This window comes from Heterocephalus glaber, unplaced genomic scaffold, assembly GCF_053883595.1.
Source record: "Heterocephalus glaber isolate CG9 unplaced genomic scaffold, H.glaber_assembly_v1.0 deba00001479, whole genome shotgun sequence".
NCBI classification, from domain to species: Eukaryota; Metazoa; Chordata; class Mammalia; order Rodentia; family Bathyergidae; genus Heterocephalus; species Heterocephalus glaber.
In genome coordinates this window covers 14,313,629-14,338,199 of record NW_028258316.1, presented here as the reverse complement: position 1 = coordinate 14,338,199, position 24,571 = coordinate 14,313,629, and the positions used below count along the sequence as shown (strand labels likewise).

Here is a 24,571-nt window from a genome sequence, read left to right as displayed (position 1 = left end):
TCTTATTAAAAGTATTTATTCTTCATATACAGAACATAATTTTAAGATTCCAAACTACTTATTTTTCAAATACATCTAAGACTTTAAATGTAAGTAGAATGAGAAGATGAAAAACATCAAAAAGAAAGAAAATGAGAAAGAATTCCAAAATAATTTGGTTTCATTATATATGAAACAGATTTTAAAATAAGACCATGAGTACATCCAAGAAAATTTTCTTAGAACAAAACTTCCATCTTCTTGCAAGATTAAGGCAGCCACAAGAATCCAAAAAACACTTGTTCTTTTATGATCATGTTTGGTTCCTCTTAATGTAGTCCAAACTCCTGGTTCTACTTTGCCTTTCAATACAGAAAAGTGACAATGCTGAAGATAAAGTTACATTAGATACTCCATGGTATTCTGGGGGAGGGGTGTCTCTGTTTTATAAAATACAGCTGGAGGCAAATGTCTTTGGAGAAGTGTTTGGTCAAAACATGGTCCTCTATATTGGACTCTAGAAGAAATCAATCAGCTCCTTCTACTGCTGTTGTGGCAACAGGTTTCACATAGTATGGACCTTCACGCAGGTAAGTTCTAAGCCTTAAATAATTTGGGTTCCCAAAGATTTCTGCAATTGTCTTGGAATTGGCAAGTGCTTTCACCAGTTCATATTTGGCATCCTTTGAAGCTTTGTCATGCTCTACAGACCGGTCCATCACATATTCTACAAAGCCTGGACTGTTAAACATAAGTTTCTGAGCCCAAGGTTGGTCTGCAATGGCCTAAAATAGAAAGCAGAAAAAAAATAATTCCTCTGGGGCTTCAGAAATTAAAATCTCTCCTGAGAAACACATTTTAAAAAACAATCCTAAACAAAGATGGTAATTGTAGTGTGAAAGTTACAAAATAAATGTCCAGTATTGAAGGAATGGTAAAGTAAATTATGGTCTATAGCAATAAAAAAATAAATAGTAAGACTATTTACAAATAGGTAATTATGTGGGTAAATCTGTTACACTAAAAAGAAGATCCAGTTAATCACAGACATGATCACAACAGTAGAAAAGTGAAAGCAAAAACCAGAAAAGAAATGAACATGCTGAAGATACTCTTATACATATACACAAGATAATACTTTTGAGAAGGTTCAGTATAATATCATGTTACATATGCTATCTAAATCTTCATTTACAGGAGAATGATACATTGTTGCTATTCAATGAAATGTAAACTTTTTAATTGCCTCTTTTTTGTATGTTTTGTTTTTGGTACCAGGGATCGAACCACTGAGCTAAATCCCCAGCCCTCTAAATGCCTCTTAAAGCAGATTTATCTTAGGGAAAATAAAGCAAGTGATAGAATATGAGTAGCGTAACATTTATAAAATTTAAGAATATGTACTGTGTTTCCTTTATACATATACCATATGGTAGAAATATAAAATCATATACGGCCCTACAAATCCTGAATTTGTGGCAGTGACTGTATCCAAGGAGGAAGGAAAGGAAATAAGATTGGGCAGGGGTAGCAAGGTCTGACTCTGTTTTACAGTATTTCCATTCAAAAGAAATAAATACTAAAATATGCAACAAACACAACTTTATGTGATTTTAAAAAATTCTACTCAGTTTTTTTCAATTTTAAAATGACGAATAAACAACTTTTATACTGATTAAAATTTCACTATTACATTTAAAAATTTTTATTTATTTTTTTAAGACAGGGTCTTCCTAGGTAGTTCAGGTTGGTTTTGAATTCACTATGCAGCCTAGGCTGGCCTCCAACTAGTGGAGATCCTCCTGCCTCAGCCTTGCAAGTGCTAGAATTACAGGCATGCACCTTCACACTCAAGTTTCAACATTACATTTTAATGAAGTACAAGTAATAAGTTTATAGCCTACTTTCTTCCTCTCAATGTTTCTACAGCTCACCATCAGGCTTACCTGGATCTTGTTAGAAATTCAAGATCTCAAGCTCCATCTCAGAACTATTGATTCAGAATCTACATTTCCATGAGACCCCTAAAATTAACTATTTCAGGGTGCTGAAATAAAAACAGCCACCACAACCAGTAAATCAAAAATTATGCCTACAACTGTGATCAACTAAGCAGAGTATAAAGTAGAAGAATAAAAATTCAATTAATAGGGGCCGGGGATTTAGCTCAGTGGTTCTGCCGCCTGCCTCGCAAGCACAAGGTTTTGAGTTCAATCCCCGGTACCAAAAAAAAAAATTCAATTAATAAAGAGATACCAAGCCAGGAGCCAGAATGGCCGTCTTATCCAATGACCACAAAGGTGAAGCAGTCTATGTACTAATACACATTAAGAAAAAAAAGTAGATGTTCTTGAAGATGATAGGAATATCTGTCACCATATATCATGTCCTCAGGAAGCCTTCCCTCTCTTTTTCCCTCCCAGTCTAGATGTAGTATGCTGCCTGAATCTCATTATAAGATTACTAAGGTGATTACTACATTTTGAGGAGCCCAGGCATCATGGTAAGGGCTGGGGCTACAAACATAAATCAGATATGGTTCCTATTCTTCACAAACTCTGCTTAATAGAGGAAGAGATCAATTACTAAACATTTTCAACATACTACAGTAAATATTTTTTTTTCTGCCAAAAAAATGTATACACACTTCAAGAAAAGAAAAACACTATAATTTTTTTCAACAGATGGTGTTAACCCTTGTATGGAACACCCTAGAAGATGTTGTGTATTCCCGAAAACCCACTACACTGCCGGCCCTTAAGAGAAGAAATTGGAAATGCATGCGCAGCAATCTCAATGACCAAAGTTAACCAAGCAGCAGTTCACCATACTAATTAATACATGGCTGCACGCTAATGGACACCACTTTCAGCACTTCTGGTAATTACAGAGGTCAAAGGTAACTTGTATTAATCTCATGATGTCTCAATAAATTTAGTATTAAAATAATTATACAAGTTTTTCTTTTCCTGAAGTCCGCAAACATTTTTTTTTTTGGTGGACTCTATACAGAGGTATAAGTCTTATTGTAGCTATAATTATATAAGTAATATTACAATTATATTTATTGCCTGGCTCCCATAACAGACAGGTAACTTCAGGAAAGGAAAGTCTTACATATTTTGTTCACTGCTATATCCCTTATATCTAGCCAAAAAACCCAAAAAAGAAACAACAAATATTTGCTGAATGGATGAATAAACGAGGTGTATAAACATCAGCATTGTTTAACACATTCCTGCTGGCTTGAACTACCGGTGGTACATGTACAACTGTTCCATTGGGCAGCTTGTACCACTGGTGGTACAAATGGATCTAACCACTTGCATCAGTTTTACTAATAAAATAAAAAGTCTATAAATGGAGCAAATATAGTTAGTTGCTTGAACTGGAATTACTGCCCCCAAATAAACATTAATACTATTCATACCAAATAAAAGTTATTACAACAAATTTATTTCATAAAAAATAAATTTATATTCATGAATTTAACACATTTTATGCACAAAGGCAGCTGATTTATGCAGAGAGTGCAAAATGTCACAACGTGTTTGGCTTTTCTGTGGCACGCAGCACCCACTTTTTCAGATAGTCAGGCATGTATCACCAGTGGTTCAAGCTGGCAGATGACTGAATTCAAATCAGAGCCGCTTGGCAGCAAGACATAGAATTATGGCCCAGTTATGAATGTGTTAACTCAACCTTGTTGGTTTGGGCAAAGCATACTGAAGAGATATCTGGTTCTTAATGAATAAGTAAAGGATTAATAATGAGAAAAATAAAGGGAAAGTGTTGGATACAAAGAATACAACAAAAGTCCAGAGACATGAAACAAGAGGGCTAGCATCACTAAAGAATTTAGTGGCAGAAGGGAAACAGCAGGAAAAAGGCTAAAGACGACGACAAGGACTGGGTGAATTGAGATGACACAGAAGGAATTTGGACCTACAGCACCCGGTTCAGACTTCAAACTGGACCTAGTACCTTTTATGAAGCAATCTGTTTACACATCTGTCTCTCTCACTGCTCTAAAACAGCAGAGGTGAGAAACACAGGTATGTACTGGCTTATTGGAAGTCCCCAGAGGACTAAGGAAGGCAAATAGATTACCTACCGTAAACACTTTTAAGGCAGCACAGTGTAGTTCAGGGAAGGGCTGATTACTGATGCCCCGGAAGAGCTCCAGTGGGTCCCAAGATAAAGAGGAAAACCAGGATTCTGTCATCCTCAGAAGGTCATCAGTCTGCTGCTCAGGCTACAGGACAGAAAAGGAAAATATCATGACAGAGTTAACATCTGGAGAAATGTACTTATTTAAGTCAGAAAACCTGGATTTAAAGGGTACTCAGACTTTAATTTGCCAAATGAGCTAAGTCTGGAAGGGTTCTCCTTACACCCAGACCAGACTTTTTCTAGCTTTTGTTGGTTGGGGTTAAATAATCATTAGGGTCTCTTCAGTTCTAACATTCTATTTCTCTTTAACTTAAAAATGTCACTAGTCACACAAAAGTTTTCTTTTAATAAAAGTGAAAAAGATGGCCTTTACCTAGTCAACATTTATATTGCCAACTAGAATTCACTGACTCATACAGATCAGATTTATACTTCCAAATATATCCCAGTGTCATTAATTTTCCAATCTACTTACTGGTAAGTACAGAAGAGATGAAATTGCATCTAAGCATCTAATTTTTAGTTCTGTAGAGGTATTCTTTGCTTGATGTCCTATTCTCATGAGCAAGCGTTCAAAGCGAGTTCCTTTAAAGGATAACAATGAGATTTTTTTTTGTATGTGATGTGGTAAAATATTCATAACGTTAAATTTATCATTTTAAGCCTACAGTTGAGTGCCATTAGGTACATTCATTCTGTTGTACAATCATCATCACTATTTTCAGAACTTTCTCAATAATGCAAACCGAAACTATGTACCCATTAAACAATAATTCCCATTCCTCCCTACCCTCATACTCTGGTAATTACTACCCCACTTTCTGCTTCTATGAATTTAACTAGTCTATGTACCTTATCTAAGTGGACTCATACAGTACAGTATCTGTCTCCTGTTTCTAGTTGATTTCACTTGCCACAAAGTTTTCAAACTTTATGCTGTAGCATGTATCACAATCTTCTATTTTTACAGCTACGTAAGATTCCTTTGTATGTATACACCACATTTTGTTTATTCATTTATATGTTGATAAACCATGGGCTGCTTTCACTAGGTGACTATAATAACACTGGTATGAACATGGGTGTACAAACATCTGCTCAAATTCTTGCTTTCAATACTTCTGAGTATATACCTACAAGTCTAATTGCTGGATCATATGTTTACTTTTTTGTGGAAGTTCCATATTATTTTCCAAAGTGATTGCATCATCTCATATTTCCACTGAAAAACAGGATTATAATTTCTGCACATATTAACACTTGTCATTTTAAGTTTTTGAAAATTTAAATAACATCCTAATAGATGTAAAGTGAAAAGTGAAATTTTAAAAAGTACACTTGCCTATAGTATGACTCCTAGAAAGTTAAACATAAAAATAAGCATGTAGTCAGAGACCAACTGACAGACCTACAACACAATTATGTGTAGTGCAGCATACACAAGGCAAAGTGTATAGCATTGGAATCGAAGGACCTGGATTTGAGTAGCAGCTGGGCCAGTCTGTATGGTCTTAGAAAATTTTCTTAACTTCTCTGAGTTTCAGCTACCTTATCTGTAAAATGAGAATGACAATGGTATGCTCTTTCCAGGACTATAAAAGGATTATAAGTCATAGATAAAAGCACTTAGAAAGGTACATATAATAGGGATATTAGCTCTAAAACACAGTGGCATATTTAATTTTCAACATTACTTCACAAGGTTCTTCATAATAGTGCTGTGTATTTTTTGTGTAGAATTCGTTGTGCTATTCAATCATAGATGTGCCATAGAAGTATCTTTCTTAACATAAAATCTTATTAACAAATTTTTCCTTTCTGACATAATAGAAAAGTTTTCATTAAATATACACAACCTTGAAGTAGTTGTTATGCCCTTTGTATAAACAAATGGGGCCTAGAAAAAAGCTAAAGTTAGCCTTAGAACTGGAACATGACAGGGTTTTTGTATCATGACTACTATTTAAGAAAGATGTAGGGGAGAAATGGTGTTTGGTCCTAACTGGTTGGTAGAACCCTAAACAGTGAGAAGTAAAAAAAGTTTTCAGTAGCATAATGGGAACTTTAGAGATGAATTCAGTCACAGATAGACTATACTACCTGCAAAACTAGTTTCTACAAGGTAGTCACCCCTCCAACAAATGAACTCAAGTACAGCACCTTTGTCAAAAATTAAGACACATGTGGACTGGGGATTTAGCTCAGTGGTTCTGCCTTGCAAGCGCAAGGTCCTGAGTTCGATCCCCGGTACATACATACATACATACATACATAAAGACACACCTAAAGAAAGCCCAGACAAGTCATACCAACCTATTTTATGTAAAACCTGCTTTCCTTCAACACTGGATCCCAGGATTCCAATTGTGTCTACAGCGACACCAATCATGGTGGGATCTTGACTTTCAGTCATTTCAAACACCTTTTCCACAAAGACAGGATAACGCTCACAGATCTGCTGAGGACTATCCATGACAGCCAGGTTTCCAAAAAACTTCACAAATCCTAAAAATATATTTTAAAAGAGGAGTAAGAGCACAAATTATGGGCCCTATGTTCTCATAGGAACAGTTATAAAATACAGGTCAGAAAGAGGAAAAGACTACAGTACTGTGTTGCGTGGAAAACAGAGAGCATAAGGAGATCTGAAGGACTGGTAATGTGTGGTCTGAGAAAACAGAAACCACAGGATGTCAATGGAGGTAGTCCAAATACCAAAGTATTGTTATGAGCAAGAGGGAGAATAAAGATTAGAGGACATAAATTACAGGAAAACAAGCTTGAAATCATCATCATTATTATTATTATTTTTTGGTACCGGGGATCAAACTCAGGACCTTGCACTTGCGAGGTAGGCGCCTGAACCACTGAGCTAACTCCCCGGCCCACATTATTATTATTTTTATAAAGATAGGTATTGCTATATAGTTCAGGCTTGAACTTGTAGTGTAGACCAGGCTGGCTTTGAACTTCCAGTCCTCCTGCCTTAGCCTTTGGAGTCATTATTGGAAAGAATTTTTTCTTTTCTTTTTTTTTTTTTGAGACAGGGTCTTGCTATGTAGTTCAGGATGGCCTTGAACTTACACTGATCCACCTGCCTCAGCCTACCGAGTGGTGGGATTACAGGCATGTGCCACCACATCTGGCTGGGAAGAATTTTTAAATAGGCAGGTATCTGTTTAAAAACTGTCAAGTGTGTGGCTTGAAGGGCAGTAGACTCCGTATCATTAAGAGTCTGTGGCTATCCTTCGCTAACTTAAAAATTTTTTTTGGTGGTACTGAGATTGGAACCTAGGCCCTCACAAATGCTAAACAAACATTTTACCAAAGAGCTACACCCTGAGCCCTTTATACAATGATACCTTGGTTGTCAAATAGCTCCAAGCTCGAACTTTCCACTGCTCAAACAGCAAAGTTTCAAAAATTCTGCTTGGTATTCATAACTTTGCTTAATAGTCAAACAGAAAATCTGACTTGAAAACACTTATATGGGCTGAGAGGCAGTGTCTTGTCTCACTGGGGACACACAGGGTCAACGCTTCATTCTAAGTACCACTCTTGCCCAGACATATTGTGATTGTGTTAGTGTGCTAAAACACTTGTCACTGCTTTATTTTTGCACTTTATTTGCAAAAAATATAACCTTGACTCCAAAGAAAGTTAGTGATAACGGCAGTAAAGCTAAGAGGAAAACTCTGAGAATGTGAGGACTGTGAGTGTTAAAGAAAGAAACCACTTTGAAATTTGTTAAAGTCCTGGAAAAATCAATTTGTAAGTGTAATTTTTGGGCCTCAGAACCAATTATTTGGTTTTTCCATTCTTTTTTTTTAATAAAACAGTATTTATTGACACTATTTGGTATGCATTTTGACAGTTTAAAACTACATAAACTGAAAATTTTAGATCCAGCTTACAAATCCATTTATCATTTAGGTTTACTACCCTATATGTAACAATTTTAGACTTCATATTCTTAACTAGTTTTAGTCATTAAATCTTCCATACAACTATCTCCCTGATCTATTTAATTTTTCTGTTGGTTGCAGTAAAAAGGCAAAATTTTCAGAGAAGGTTGTCAATATACTTTCTTAACCCTTTAGTATCTGCGAATGTCTTCCAGTTGGCTTCATACACAAATACTAATTTGGAAGGGTATATTCTTAGTTCAAAATTATTTTCCCTTATAACTCTATGTTGTTCCATTGTCTTCTGGTATTTAAAATTGTAAGAGAAAAATCTGAGGTCAGTCTGACTTTTGCCCCTTTATATTTAACTGCTTTCTATGAATATTTGCAAAGTTTCGTCTTTATGCTTGACATTTAAAAATCACAAGGATATGCCTAGGTGTTACTTTTTCTCATTACATTTTAAAGGTACCCCATGAGCCTTCTTCACTTTCAGGTGTACTTTGTTCTTCAACTCTGGAATAATTTTCTTTAATTAGTTCCATAATGATTGTTTCAGCTTCATTTGCTTTGTCCTCTCTTTCAGGTTTTCCTATTACATGCAGATACAATCCTGGACAAGACCTCTACATCTCTCTTTTTCTCTTTTCTTCATCTTAATTCCTTTGGCCTTTTCCTCTGCATTCTGTGAGAATCTCTTATTGTCCATTTACTCGAGAAATTTTACGTTGTAACCGACCCTTCTGTGCTTCCTTTAAATGGGCCTTGATCTCTTCCATGTGGTCACACAACACCTGCTTTACAACTAAGGCCAGGTGGGTAAGGAATTCTCTATTACTACGGTCAATAATTTCCGCAAGTCTGCTGCAGATCAGTAAACTGCAATAGTTCAGTATATCATTATCAAGAGGAGGCATGTTTAAAAAAAAAAAAAAAAAAAAAAAAAGAGGAGGCATCTTCTTGATTAATTAGCTCTATTCCTTTCTTCCGGATAAACTGCAGTCTTATGATCTTTTCAACGGCTGTTCGCAATGGGATCCCTCCCATTATTTCTTATAGGAAAAATATGTTCAGTTCTCAAACTTCTCAGTGCTTGAACATGAATTTGGAATGAATTGAGTCCAACAACCCAGGTACTGAAACACTGTACAATATTATATTTTGAGATAAGGGTCTTGCTAAATTGCCCAAGCTGACTTTGAATTGCAATTCTCTTGCCTCAGTCTCCTGAGTAGCTGAGATTACAGATGTCTGCACCAGACTCAGTTTAACTTTTTGAATTGACAAGTAGGAATTTATATATTTATTATATATGTTTTGAAACATGTATACATTGTGAGATGGCTACTCTTAAGCAAGTTTTAGGGACATGATGTATTATTAACCTTAGTCAATGTTATACTTACTCCTCCTAACAAATTTTGTATCTTTTAACCAACATCTACCCAACTCTGTCCTAGGAGCTCCTGTAATCACTATTCTAATCTCTACTTTCATGAGTTCAAATTTTTAGACTATGTATATAAGATCACGTGCAACTTGCTCATTTCACTTGGCATAATGTTCTCTAGGTTTATCCATGTTATTTTAAATGATGGGATCTTTCTAAGGCTAAACAGTATTCCACTGTGGATATAATCTGTATTTTATTTGCCTATTTACCCATTAATTAGTTGAATGATGCTTCAACTAACAGATAAATATCTCTGACATACTGATTTCATATCTTTTTTATCATACCCTGTAATGGGACGGCCAGATTCTAGTTCTAATTTTAATTTTGTGAGGAACTTCCACTTTTTCCCATAATACTTACATAATTTTTTTTTTTTTTTGAGAAAGGTCTCATTATGTAACCCAGGCTGGCCTTGGACTTGCAAATCTCCTGCCTCAGCCTCCCAAGTGCTAGGATTACAGACATGTGCCATTATACCAGGCTTTTTTGTTTTCTGATCTTGGATCTTGTTATGTTGCCTAGGCTAGGTTCAAACTCATGATTCTCCAGCCTCAGCATCCCAAGAAGCTGGGATTACAGGCATGTGCCGTGGCACCTGCTTGGCTATACTAATTTATATTCCCAGCAACAGTGGGCAAAGCTTTCCTCTGCTCCACACAATTTTCAATACTTGTTATCATTTGTCTTTTGTGATATAAGCCATTCTGAAAGGTCTCAGGTAATTTCTCATTGTGGTTTTTACTTTCCCTGATTAGTGATGTTCAGCATTTTTTCATATACTGTACCTGTCAGGTAATTTTTAGTCTTTTGAGAAATGTCTATTCAGATCATCTGCTCATTTTTTAATTGAGTTGTTTTCTTGCTACTGACTTGTGTTCTTTATATATTTTGGACACTCACCCTTTACTAGATATGTAGTTTGCAACTAGTTACTTCTTCGCTCTGCTGATACTTTCTTTGGCTTTGCACAAGATTTTTAGTTTGACAGAATCTCATTGGTTTATTTTAACTTTTGTTGCATATACTTTTGAGGGTCAAATCTAAAAAATCTTGGCCCAGATAAATGTTATTGAGCTTTTCTTTTATGCTTTCTTCTAGTAGTTTCAGGGCTAAGACTCTAGTCCATTTTGAGTTGATTTTTGTATATGGTACAAAGGATCTAATTTCATTCTTCTGCATGTGGACATCCAATTGTCTCAATATTCTTAACAAGGCTATCTTTTCCCCATTATGTGTTCTTGGCCACTTTGTTGATATATCACTTGGCAATAAACCACTGGCCATGAATTTATTTCTTGACTCTCTATTCCATCTCACTGGTCTTTGTGTCTCTTTTCATGATAGTACCATGCTCTTTGATTAATATAGCTTTGCAGTATAATTTTAAAATCAGGTATGATGTCTCCACTTTGTTCTTTTCACTCAGTCTTGCTTTGGCTTTGGGTATTTTGGTTTACACATACATTTTAGGATTTTTTTTCTTTTCTTTCAGTAAAAAATGTCATTGGAATTTTGACAAATTGCATTCAATTTGTAAACTGCTTCAGGTATAGTAGTATAGATATTGTTTTCTTTTTCATTACTGGTATATAGAAATGCCACTGATTTTTTGGGGGGGCGGGTACCGGGGATTGAACTCAGGACCCTGAGCTTTCGAGGCAGGCGGTGGCACCACTGAGCTAAATCCCCAGCCCTGCTACTGAGTTTTTAATGTTGCTGTTATATAATACAAAATTTCTCAGTTCATTTGTTAGCTTCAAAGTTTTTTGGTGGAGGCTGAAGGACATTCTCTATATAAGACCACTTCATCTGCAAAGAGGAGCAATTTAATGTCTTCTTTTCAGATACAGACATCTTTTATTTCTTTCTCTTACCTAACTGCCCTGGCTAGAATTTCCAATATTGTATTAAATAGAAGTGGTAAAAAGATTTGCTTCCTGATGTTAAGAGGAAAATTTTCACCTTTCACTGTTAAGTATGATGTTAGCTTTTACTGTGTTGAGATACAATCCTCTATACCAAATTTATTGGTAGTTTATCACAAAAGGGTGTTCAATTTTGACACATCTTTTCTGCATCAATTGACATAATCATATGGTTTTGTTTTTCATTCAGTGGTATATTACATATACTGATTTGTAATATGTTGAATTGTTCTTCCATCTCTGGGATAAATCTTGCTTATGATTACTGGTCCTTTTTTTTTGGTACCGGGGATCCATCTCGGGTCCTTGTGCTTGTGCAGCAGGCGGCGAAACCACTGAGCTAAATCCCCAGCCCTGATTACTGGTCCTTTTAACGTGCAACTGAATTTGGTGGGTATGGGTATCTTCTAATAGGAATCAGCTCTAAGGAGATCCTCCCCTAACTGATTTAACTCTGGAAGCAAAACATGCACTATCACTGCCACAGGCATCAATGTCTCTCACCTGGCAAATAGAAGCTAAAGAAAGGGTCTGAATCTGCCCCGACAATTATATTAGAAATTTGGTCAATTACTCCTTCTTGAGCAAGGAACTGTCGTCCATGCGGGGTATATGCCAGTGAAGTCACCATCTCTATACAGGTGGCTCTAAATGAACGAACAAAAACAAGGAGATTTTGCATATGAATACCATGTTTTAAAAACAGCTTTCATGTAAGTTACCTTATTTAATTCTTCCCACCAAATTTGAAAGGTCCATACTCTTAGCTCTACTTTTCCAATGAGGACACAAGACATACAATGTTGCAGTGACTTATGTGGAATCACATTTTTATACCACATACAGCTTCAACTTAAATCTTGATATTATGACTTAAAGCCCACTATTGTTTCTACTATAACACAACTATTTCCTAAGATAATTTTTTAGTTTTTATTTTGAAATATAAAACACACAAAAGTAAAGACAGTAAAGTAAGCTACCATGCACCCATAACCCTGCTTTTACAGTTGTCAAGATTTTGCTGTACTTAATTTTTTGTTTCATTTTTTGCTGAACTGTCTTAAAGAAATCCTAGTCATCTTATTATTTCCCCCTGCATACTTCAGTATGAATCTGTGAAGGAACAAATATTTTCTTACAGTTATACTTCCATTACCATATATTAATAAATTAACAATTCTTTGGAATCATCTAATATCTAATCATAATCAAAGTGCTCCAAATAATAGTATTTTTAAAGTGGATACTAAGATTTATTTACTAATTGTTTGCAGTTTTTTCCCCCCAAGCCCTTATTACACTAAAATAAACGCTTTGGAACAATGTAACTAATGACTGATTTATACATATGGACTAACAAGTTCAGTAGCAAACACAAGATAATGAGAAAATCATGATAAAACCGGGTGTGGTGCCACATGCCTATTATCCCAGGACTGGGGAGGCTGAGGCAGGATTGCTGTGAGCTGGAGGTCAGCCTGGGCTACCTAGTGAGTATAAGGCCACTCTGGACTACACAGCAAGACCCGGTTTCAAAAAATCAAAAACAAACAACAAACCAAAATCACAATAAAAACTTATACACACAAAGACTCAAACTTTTTGACATTAACTCTAATGCTATAACAGCAAAATTCTTGAAGCAAGCTAAGTGCTCAATAGAAAGGACGTTATTAGTAAACTGGGGAATATCAATAAGCAAACATTTATTAAAGAGGATCTGGGGAATAGGGAGGATATTAAAGAGGATTTGGGGACTAGGGAGTTAGAAGATATTGGAATTAACATTCATTTGAGGACCTATGTCCTTAGCATGGTAGGTCTCAAGGTTGATTCCTGATTCTCCAGAAGAGGACATTTCACTTTAGTAACTCTCTCATTCAACACACCTGACCAGCACATCCTCACCAGTCAGCTCTCTCAGGAGCTGGGTCACTAATCCACTTGTGGTACAGTAGCGTAAAGATTCTGGTGACACCGAAGAAATCTCTACAACTAGCTGGAAGAAAAGAACAGAAAAAGCAAAAAAGATCAAAACAGATTAAAACCTGTTAAATCTCATTTAAAGTTAAATGAATTTTAAAAAATCCATTGTCTCTAGGAAAACTTCAATGAACACGTAAGGAATTATTGTGGCATCAAAATATTCCATTATCTCTGGGCATACCTGCACTCTGCCCCCTCCCAAGAAACCATCAATCAGGGTATAAAAGCCTGAATCAGAAGAAATAGATAATAAAAACTATTCATTCAGTAAATGTAGCTCATGGATTGAGCACTTGCTTAGAAAGTGCAAGGCCCTGGGTTCAATCCCTAGCTCCACAAAAAGAAAAAAATTAATTCATGCATCTGTCAGTCACTTCTTCATTCAACAATAAAGGCTGAGGGCTTATTGACAGATACAAGACACTGGAGGGTTTGAATAGAGAAGTGACAATCAGATATGAATTTTTAAAAGATCATTAAAAAATATACTTTAAAACACCACGTTATTAAAAACACATACAATTTTACTCGTCAACTTAAAAAGTAATGTTTGGGAAAAAAGACCATTATCACTGCATGTAAAATACACTATGGATGACAAAAAAAGGGGAGACCAGCCTGGACACTGGTAGGTTACTCTAGGGTCGCAGTGGCTATGCCAATGCAAAGAAATGCCTGGGGTTAGGTAAAACTGACCCAACATGATGACTGAATGGATATGTGTGAAAGGACAAGTCCCCGGACAGAATGAGCCCAAAGTCTAACAACCATGTGGACTCTGAGACAGGGACAGTTTGTCACCACTGTTTTGTACAAGGGAATGAGGTGAGATCAGAAACTCAGTTTAGGGATGTAGGGGGCCTGGAATAGGTCCATTAGGATGAGTACACAGTTGGACACGAAGGTCCCTCTTCAAAAGCAAGGTCTGGGTTAGAAGTTTACATTTGAGAGTCATCATCATAAGAGTGGAAAATGAAATCATAACAATGAAAGTACCCAGGAGCTGGTAGTGGTGGTATGTAACTGTAATACAGCTCTCTGGCAAAAGGATCAGAAGTTTGAATCTGGGCAACTTGGTGACTTGGTAAGACCTTTCCTCAAAATAAAAAATAAAAAATAAAGGGCTGGGAATATGGCTCAGTGCAAAGACCCCTGGGTTTACTCCCCAGTGCTGAAGAAAAACAAAAGTGCCCAAGAATGAGTAGAGTATGGTGAGAGCAGGTGTTGGTACTTTCCCTTCATGAAGTCCAACAAATGCTCTATAGAGGATAATGAACCACAGGGAAGAAACAGAAGGAAAATCAGGGTAGTGTGATATAAAAAGTAAGAAACTGTTCTGAAGGAAGACTTAAGACTGCACAGGGTTCCACTCTGAATATGCAGGCAATTAAGGGTATGCCCTTGGATCAGTAACTCTTGGGGTTACTAATAACATACAAAGTTTACTATTAGAATAATATGTGTAGGAATTTTAGCATAGTGGTCAGTACAAAGCTGGTGGAAATAAAGAGTCATTTTTTTTCTTACTACTATTAGTACTAATCTTTTCAGTCTGGTTTCAATGTTACCTCCTTATAAATATTTTTTCTATGACTGCCCCACACACCAAGGTAGGAACATATCCCTACATTCCCAGCTCTGTGAATAGGGCCTATACACTCAAGAAGTGCATACTCAGCCATCTTGCTTTCCATTGTAAGTTTACTACATCCTGCTTTCTAAGGATCAGAAAGTATGCTTTCAGGCGTACCTCATACACTCTATATCGAACAACATCATTTGTTTTCATTACATTTTTCAAATCATCCAGAAGATTGCTTTCAAATAAAGCTTCCAGTCCAGCTTGTGTTAGTGATATTCTTGACAGGGATTTGATAGCCTTATAAGGAAAGAAAAAAAATGTTTGAAGTTATAAATGCATAACATTTTTTACCTACTTAAAATTGATGTGAAAACTAGTACATAAAATGCACTTGCCCAATGAGCATTCATTACAATTTAGCTACTGTTATTACAACTGGTAAAGATCAAGTAACCCAATGTAAACCTGATAATGTAGATATTGGTATCCTAGAAAACACGAGGGGTTCACTACTAGTTATCTGATAATCATTTATTTATTTGATAGCACCTACTTAAAATTACAAATTCAATCTACATATCATCCATTCTAAACCTTTACCTCTCAATTTAGAAGGCCTTTTTTAGGTTTTTTTTTTTGTACTGGGAATTGAACTCAGGACTTTGTGCTTGCCAGGAAGGCATGGTGCCACTGAGCTAAGTCCCTGGCCCTTAGAAGGCCTTTTTGACTTTAGGACACTAATATCTCTACATATTGAGTTGAAGGTTCTAGAAAACTCACCGCTTTAGCTACAGATAGATTCTCCCCACCAATGCAATAAACAATTTGTTTTAGTAGTTCAGCATTATTTAGAATCTCAGTAACAGCATCAGAATTTTCAACAATTCTTCCAACCTGAAAGAAAAAAGAAAAAAAGCAATCAGAAACACTGTTCCAAGGTAGAACAACATGTGAATAAATGATGGCCACATTCTTCAGTGTATATCTTAAAAGTCAGTGATTACAGCTGTAAGACAGGTCACTAAAAATTCACAACTCAAATTTATTAAAACTTATGGTATAGTCACACCTTTAAATGGAAAGAAATAAAAGGGTTAAGAATGGAGCTAAGTCAGTGAGCAAGAATGAGACTAAGTGGGCAAAGGACCTATTACAATATCTGACACATACACGGTCAATGAATAAATTGAAAACTCCTGGACTTTTATTGAGTGAACACTTTAGTTAACAAAAGGAAAACCATTAAGAGTATCTACTGGTAAACTAATTGCTTAGTTCCTAACATTTCAGTAAGGTCCTCCTTAGTAGCAGCTCTTCACTCAAAAAGTAGGATGTTTTGGTTATTGGGATGAGAATTACTGCCTTAATTTGTTGGCTTACTGACCTTTACAGTAGCATTTAGTTCATGGTGCTACAAGACCACTCTAGGCAGGGTAGCAGTTAGAACATTTGGCAATCTTTTTCCTTAGGAGCTACTTAAATAAAACCCAGATTTGTCTCAGTAACTCCAACAGCATATGACACAAAGCCTGGCATGTCAAAGGAATTCAGTCAGTATTTGATGAGTGCATGATCGAAATGGTACTTAGGGGGACTTTTTACTTTAGTTTGTATTTCCCAGGTTATAGGTAGGCGCGCATTCAACAAAACAGACTAAATATCCCCTAGGAAAAGAGATTGACAGCCAGCACAGAGCTTGACCCAGAACAGCTGGTCAATGTCGACTCCTTCTTACATGTGTCAGTAAAATTTCATACCTGGGACAGAGTGAGGATTTTTACAGAATCATCAGGGTGAGTCAATCCCTTCTGTAGGTCAACCCTGAGGTTCCTGGCCACGTGAACTGGCTCCACAGCTTGAAGCAATCTCCCCAGAATGGATACACACAAAGTAGTCTGTTCTCTAAGGGAGACAGCGTTGATCTCATTAGTTCATGTCTTACCAAACTGGAAACAACAACTAATAATGGCTGAAGCTTGGCTCAATAGGGATTTCCTCCATAAAGGCTCTTTTTCAAAACAGTGGCTTCTAGGGCTAGGGATTCAGCTCAGTGGTGCTGCCGCCTGCCTTGCAAGCACAAGGTCCTGAGTTCAATCCCTGGTACCAAAAAAACCCCAAAACTAAAAACCAAAAAACAAACAGTGGCTTCTACTTACTCATTAAATATTTGCTAAGTGCCTGTTATCTGCAGTATCTGTGTTGGGGCTACAAAGGATAATATATTCTACAATCATAAGGAGCTCAGTCTAATAATAGAAGATTCATTCAGAAAAACTGAAGGAAACTATAATGCAGTAAATACTATAGGCTAGGGCTAGAAGGTAGGAGAGCTTAAAAAAGAACATAAGGTATAGGGAAGGCTTCCCAGAGGGATAACAACTGAACTAAATTTTATTTTGGGTACTGGGGATCAAACTCAGGTCCTTGCGCTTGCAAAGCAGGTGGCGGAACCAGAGTTAAATTCCCCGGCCCCAAGTGAACTAAGTTTTAAGAAAAAGTAGGTGTGATCTAGAAGAAAGGTGCTCCAGGCAGAATAGCAGCACATGAAAAAGCACAGAGGAATATGACATAGTGATACTTTCAAGGAAAGTACCACACATGGAGTGTGGTATGGGTGGAGCCAGAATGGGTCAGTGGAGATAGGTCAGTAGAGACCTAACTACTACCCTATTAGGGTCAGAGGAAAAGGCAAAAGACTGAGATGAACAGCAAGAAATGAAACAGGGAAGATGCATAGAACCAGATTCTGAGAGGTCTTTTATGTCAGACTTCGTTTTGGAATTCTTCCAGGAACACAATGGCAAGCCATGAAGTGGCTTTAACTTACACAATGAGATGACTTACAGAAATCACTTTGTCTGGGAATACAGCTCAGAGATAAGAGCATGTGCAAGGCCCTGGGTCTGATTCCTAACACCCCCCCCCCCCCCAAATCACTGTGCAGGGAGAGTTAGAGAAAGAAAAGGCAGATAATGTCAGAGGGGAATAAAGGAGTGACTAGGAGAATAGCAGTGGGGATGGAGAAGAGGGAAAAGATACAATAGCTATTAAAGAGATAAATTTATCAGAATTTGATGTTTACTAATTATAGATACAGACCCATTTCAAGAACAATTTCCTTGCCTCTTACAAGACAGTACAAATCAGCTAATATACTGCAAATAGGAGTACACAGTTAAACTGGTACAATTTTTTAAGATGGTAATTAAGGAATACAAATCAAAAGCCTTAAAAAAGAACATCCTTTAGGGATTCCACTGTGCTTATATTGAGAATGGTTTTATACCCAAGATAACTGAAAACATGTTTACCCAGAAACCTGTTCATGAATGCTTATAGCAATAAAATAAAATTTAAAAAGATCCTAAATACATTTTTAAAAAAGGAAGTACTCATATGTGCTTTATTAGGAACAAACTTTGAAATCATGCTAAGAAGCCAGACACAAAAGGCTTCTTTTTGATGCTAAAAACATTCAGAAAACAGACAAATCCACAGAGATACAAAGTAGATTCCTGGCTACTAGGGGTCAGGGGAGGGCAAAGGAAGAGAAACAAGGACTGACTGCTCCTGGGAATGAGGTTTCATTTCCTTTGTTTTTAAAAAAAATTTGAGTAAAGCAGGGCAAGGTAGTGCGTGCCTATGGTACCAAGCATTTGGAAGGCTGAGAAGCAGGAAGATCTCTTGACTCCAGGAGTTCAAGAGCAGCCTGGGCAACATAGCAAAACTTGTCTAAAAAAAAAAGAAGAAAACTGGTATGTAACATAAAACTCACCATTTTAACAATTCTTTTATTTTTATTTTTTTGGTACCAGGGATTGAAGCCACTGAGCTAAATTGCTGACTCTAACAATTCTTAAATGTACAATAAGAGCATTCATATTGTTATGCAACCATCACCACTACCCATCACCATAACTTTTTTAAATCTTTGCAACCTGAAATACTGGACTCACTAAATACTCCCTCAACCATAGCAACTGCCATTCTTTCTCCCTAAATTTTGAGCATTCTAGATATCTCACTTCAATGGGATCATCTAAGTTTCCTTTTGAATTTTTTTGGTACCAGGGATTGAACTCAGGAGCTTGTACTTTTGAGGCAGGCACTGGCGCAACTGAGCTAAATCCCTGGGCCCTCCTTTTGTATTTTATTTCACTTAGTATAATGCTACAATATCTCATTGTAGGTAAATACATACTGTACATTTTATTTAGCTCTTCATCACTTTTTTACTTTAGCCATTCTAATGCTTAGTAAAAGCTCATTGTGATTGTATTTCCCTAATGATGATAGGGCTCTTCGTGTGCTTATTTGCTATTTGCATAACTTCTTGTTCAAATCTTTTGCCCAATTTTTTTTTTTTTGGTACTGGGGATCGAACTTGGGACCTTGAGCTCACGAGGCAGGCACTGGAACCACTGTTTTTTGCCCAATTTTTAATTGGGTAGTTTTGTTGTGCCCAGATCGCGAAGTCCCCAAAGACCACCAAGGAGCCGATTCCGATGTAAACACACGAGGGTCGTTTATTCAAGCTCGAGCAGGGGCACTCAACCATCACCGACGCAGCGGATCAGGATTGAGAGCCCCGAATTTCAAATCAGCAGGGTTTTTATTGTGGCTACAGCAAGGTTTGGGGATTTTCCATTTAGCAGTTACATGATTGGTTGATATTTAGCAAGTATGGGGTGTACATCGGGAGGGGGGTTGAGGGGTGGCTACATGTAGATTTTATGGGAAAGAGGAACAATCAGCACATTGACAGAATGTTCTATCGATAATGGCCCCGGGAGCATCTGTTTTCTGGGCAGACAGAGGATTGAGTTAGGAGCTGTGTCTTTTTTTTAATCTGTTGTCCCAGAGCAAGGACATTTTATCATTACTTTATGGGCACAAAGGAGACTAGGGGAATAGTTGACTCCAGTGAAGTGGAATTTATGTCAAGGCCACTTTACTGTCTTATTCCAAGATGGAGTCAAATTTTAAAATGGAGTTAGTTAGGTCTCACAGTTTCATTTCCTGTTATTGAATTTCATGAGTACTTTATACATTCTGAATCCAAGACCTTTATCAGATTTAGCTTTGTAAATATTTTTCTTCCTTATGACTTGTCTTTGCATTCTCTTAACTGTGATGTTTGAAGAGTAGAATGTTCAATTTAGATGAATTTCAATTTATCAATTTTGGTATATTTTAGAATATACTTTTAGTGTCATAGCAAAGAAATCCACTAAACCCAAGGTCACAAAAAGTTTTTCCTATATTCTCTTCTAGAAGTTTCATAGCTTTGGGCTTTATATTTGGGTCTATGATGCACTCTCATGTACTGTTGGTGAGAATGTAAAATGGTATAACCACTTTAGAAAAGTATGGCAGTTTCTCACAAAGTTAAACACACACCTCCCATAGTACCCAATCATTCCATTCCTGGATATTTACTCAAGGAGTAAAGAAACATTATGTCTATGCAAAGACTTGCACATGAATATTCTTAGAAGTGTTATTTGTTATATCCCCAAAGTGAAACAACTCAAATGTTCATTAATAGCGGAGTGAATAAAAAATTTGGGTACATCCATACAGTGAACTATTTACTACCCACCAATAAAAAAGAATGAATTATTCATGTCACATAAATTTCAAATTATGTTGTATAAAAGGTATCAAAACACAGTACATACTGTATGACTGTATATGACACCCCTCCCCATACACCAGCTGAAACTCTAGCAAACTGTGGGACTGCATAACCTTTGTTCCTTTTCTCCAGCCCCATTGTGATTAAATGTGAGTTAATGGATAAAGATGTTTGTTAGTTTTGCGACACTAGATAAAATCTGTAACAGACCTAAAGTCCCAAAGTAAACTACTCAACTCCTTGTTTGCCCGGATGTTCCGGACACCACAATCTATAGAACAAGCTGCAAATGTCTGCTGACCATCAATACGTGACAGTCAACCACTAACCTTTGTCCCTTTTCTTCAATTCTATATGTTAACTTCCCCCTCAACCCCCTGTAAGAACAGCCTCGGACTCTGAGCCAGTTGCCTCTCTAAGCTATTTTGCTTTGGGAGTGCCGTTGGCCAGACTAATAAAGGTCTGTTTTATTTTCCAACTTGTCTGGTGTGTTCCTTCCCCGGTGTTCTTCGCTGCAGTCAGCTCCTCGGAGCGTTTGGTAAGGCCCTTGGTCTTACAAAACTTATCTCTACTGATGGAAAGCAGATCAATGGTTGCCTGGCTAAGGTGGGGAGGGATTACCAAGGGCCAAGAACAAACTTCTGGGAGCAAAAGATATACTTACTGTCTCGTTTGTGGTGACAGCGGCATGAGTATATACTTATCTCAAAACTTGTCAAATTGTACATTTTATTATATGCAGTTCATTGCATATGAATTATACCTCAATAAAGCTGCTTTTAAAAAAAAGCAGAAGTTAACATGTTGTGCAAATTTCAGATCATACCAAAAATACAAAGAGTTACAATTTATAATCAGTCGTTTCATTTCCACATTATAAAGCAGTAATCTTAAAACTTAATTTCCTTCACAAAAACTGTCCAGTCTAGACTTAATGTAGCTCAGTGGTAGAATGTTTGCTTAATCTGCACAAGGCCCTGGGTTTGATCTCTAGCACTGCATTAAGAAAAAAAATTCTAGGGCCGGGGATTTAGCTCGGTGGTTCTGCCACCTGCCTTGCAAGCGGAAGGACCTGAGTTCAATCCCAGGTACCAAAAAAAAAAAAAAAAAAGAAAAGAAAAAAGAAAAAAAATTCTATAATTGATAATTTGAAATAGGAAAAGGTCCAAGGGTCTGAGGGTGGCAGAAGGGGAAAAAGAAGAAGGGAAAGGAAAAATTATGAGAAAGAAAAAAAAAAAAAGGAATCAAAGTCTGTGTAAATAGGGAAGGGTGGAGGGTGTGAAAGGTGCACAGGTAATGGGAGAAAAAATAAGAACTAAGATACATCATGTTCAGGTACAAACACCCAACGATAAATGTAAATGTACTGTATACCTAAAATGTACCAATATGTAAAAATTTTAAAAAAAGAAAAAGAATTCTAGATTTGTATACCCAAGGTCAGAACCTGAAACAGTACATAGCAACTTATGTGGTTTAGCCAGGATAATTGCAGTATATCTGCAACTGCCAGCATACTATCCAGAGAAGAATTATTCCTACAGTATGTATCCAGTTCTGAGTTGGTGTGTCTTTAAATTTTTGTTAAGTTTTTTTTCATAAAACATTACTCCACCATTTAGCAAACGGTCTTCCTCATAGACCTAACTTTTCAAACTCCCTATCACTTCAGTTCCTGTTGCATTTCTGTTGCCAATTTATAGTGTGACCTTTGAAAGTCTGATTATAATCTGAAGGAGTCAAACTAGGTGCCCTGGATAAACTCTATCAGCCTCATCTTGTATCAGGCATATAGAGTACTTCATGGTGTATGCTAGGAAGGATGCAGAGATGAACAAAGTATGGTCCCTACCTTTAAGGAACTAAAAACTAGAAATATAACAGATCTATAACAAGGCAACTGTATCAAGTATCCTTAAAAGAAATAACAATAATGTCCATTAGGAGGCCTGAGGCACAGTCACACTGAACTGGAGTAATTGAGAGATAACTGAATACCATTAGGAAAATGCAAGTCATGCACTAAGGAATGTTGGTGTCACACGGTCGGTGAAATAGGTGGAGTAAAGGGAGAGGATGAGGATTAAAAAGTAGGATGGTAATATATAAGAAGACATGATTTCACACCACAGGAAAGGGAAACCATGGAAATGATTTAAGCCAACGGACATGAGAAGTTCACTGTGGCTACAGGGTGGCAAGGACTAGTTAGGAAAGGAAACTCAGAGGTAATGAGGGTTCATGACTACTACACTACAATAGACCCAGGAAAAGGGAGAGAATAAGACCTTAAAGTGAGAACAAATAGATATTTCATAGGTAGATCTGACTAATGATTAACTAATGGATTTAGTGAGGGGAAAAACTTATGAAAATGGGAGGAATCTTAAAAGGTCAGAGCTAAGGAAGATGTCTTAAATCATCCAGTGTTAATTTAGTAGCACATTTTTTCAAGTAGAAAGGTCACTATTAAATTATGGATCAACGGGCTGGAGATTTAGCTCAGTGATTCTGTCGTCTGCCTCACCAAGTGCAAGGCTTCTAGTTTGATCCCCAGTACCAAAAAAAAAAAAAATTATGGATCACAAACACTTAAAAATTCTTTTAAATGGTCAAATTATCAAATACAAAGCAGTTTTAATCGAACGTTTTTGATGTGTATTAAGTCAAAAAAGTAAAACTTACTGTCCTAAAATTTTAATTTCCTTTTCCATATTAACAATTCTAAAGTGCCTCTGCAGATATTCCCATGCTATACAAGTTACACAAACCAGGGCTGGGGATTTACCTCAGTGGTGCCCACGCTTGTCTCAGAAGCCCAAGGTCCTGAGTTCGATCCTCGGTATCAAAAAAAAAAAAAAAAAAAAAAAAAACCAACCCCAAAACAAGTTACATAAACCTTAGGGATAGGGGGTGGGAAGAGCGACGTAATTTTTTTTTTTAAATTACATTAATGGGATCATAAACTTTCCGATTTTCTTTATAGAACAACACATAGTTGAGATCTTCCTAAATCAACATCTATCTCAATATTTTAAATAGTTGCATAGTATTACATAATAATGTCACATTATGCATTTATAATTATAGAGCCTTTTTTTTGGGTGCCACACACCATCTGTTATGAACATTGGTGTATACAGAGAACGTTTTACGCGAGTATATCTGCATTCTCAAATTCCTCTAAGAGGAATGACTGAATTAAAAGATGAGTTAAATCTGAAATATTGATGGATCCTGCCACATTGCCAGAACAGGGCCCTTTTAAATTATGGATCACAAACATTTAAAAACTCCTTTAAATGGTCAAGTTATCAAATACAAAGCAGTTTCAGTCGAACATTATTGATGTATATTAAATCAAAACTAAAACTTTTGAGGATGAGTACAATCCAGAACTAACAGTTTTTGTAGTTGGGCAACCTTGTTTTTTTTCTCCAATTCCTGTTCCGTGGCAAGTCAGAGGCCAGGCGACCAAGTCACTCCAGAGACTGGCCTTGAATCTCATCTCAGCCCTGGGTCCTTCCCTTCTCTGCCATTTCGCCAAATTTCTGTCTGGCAGAAAATTAGGAAAATGATTTCCTTCACTCCCACCCACCCTCGTCATCATACTTGGTGATACCTTCAACCCTGCTCAAGCCTGGGGGTTCTCTTACCGATGGTTCTCGTTTAGCAGGCAGAAAAGGGGACCGAGGTGCAACTCTGGCCCCTGCTCGCGAAGCTCGCTAAGCGGTACAGCCTGTATCACAGACTGCAGCGCACGGAGCTCTTCCAGCGGCGCTTCTAGCCGCGCAACCTCCCTCAACAGAGACAGCGCCTGTGCCGCCATCTTGCTAGCTCCTCTCCGCCCACCCAGCAAGTTCCCGGGAAACTTCTCTAAGTGTCACGAGATCTTGGGAAAGCGCCTCTCTTCCAAATCTCGCG

The 24,571-nt window shown here is 37.0% G+C and overlaps 1 protein-coding gene across 1 annotated transcript; it reads right to left on the bottom strand.

Annotated features, from left to right (window-relative positions):
* Psmd5 (proteasome 26S subunit, non-ATPase 5) lies at positions 1-24,520 on the bottom strand. The gene is made up of 10 exons (XM_004849469.3): positions 24,304-24,520; positions 16,767-16,911; positions 15,790-15,903; positions 15,178-15,306; positions 13,331-13,440; positions 11,943-12,085; positions 6,466-6,657; positions 4,628-4,737; positions 4,094-4,234; positions 1-764 (listed from the first exon to the last, which is right to left on the bottom strand). The coding sequence occupies exons 1-10, from the start codon at positions 24,474-24,476 to the stop codon at positions 507-509; spliced, it is 1,515 nt and encodes a 504-aa protein (XP_004849526.1). The 5' UTR covers positions 24,477-24,520; the 3' UTR covers positions 1-506.
* Between the last annotated feature and the right edge of the window lie 51 nt (positions 24,521-24,571).

Excerpts from the sequence above, each read along its gene's own strand:
- Psmd5 (XM_004849469.3), bottom strand. The coding sequence starts at position 24,476 with ATGGCGGCACAGGCGCTGTCTCTGTTGAGGGAGGTTGCGCGGCTAGAA. Across the intron at positions 15,904-16,766 it reads AAATCCTCACTCTGTCCCAG|GTTGGAAGAATTGTTGAAAA; the intron begins GTATGAAATTTT and ends TTTTTCTTTCAG. Across the intron at positions 765-4,093 it reads CTGCCTTAAAAGTGTTTACG|GCCATTGCAGACCAACCTTG; the intron begins GTAGGTAATCTA and ends TTTCTATTTTAG.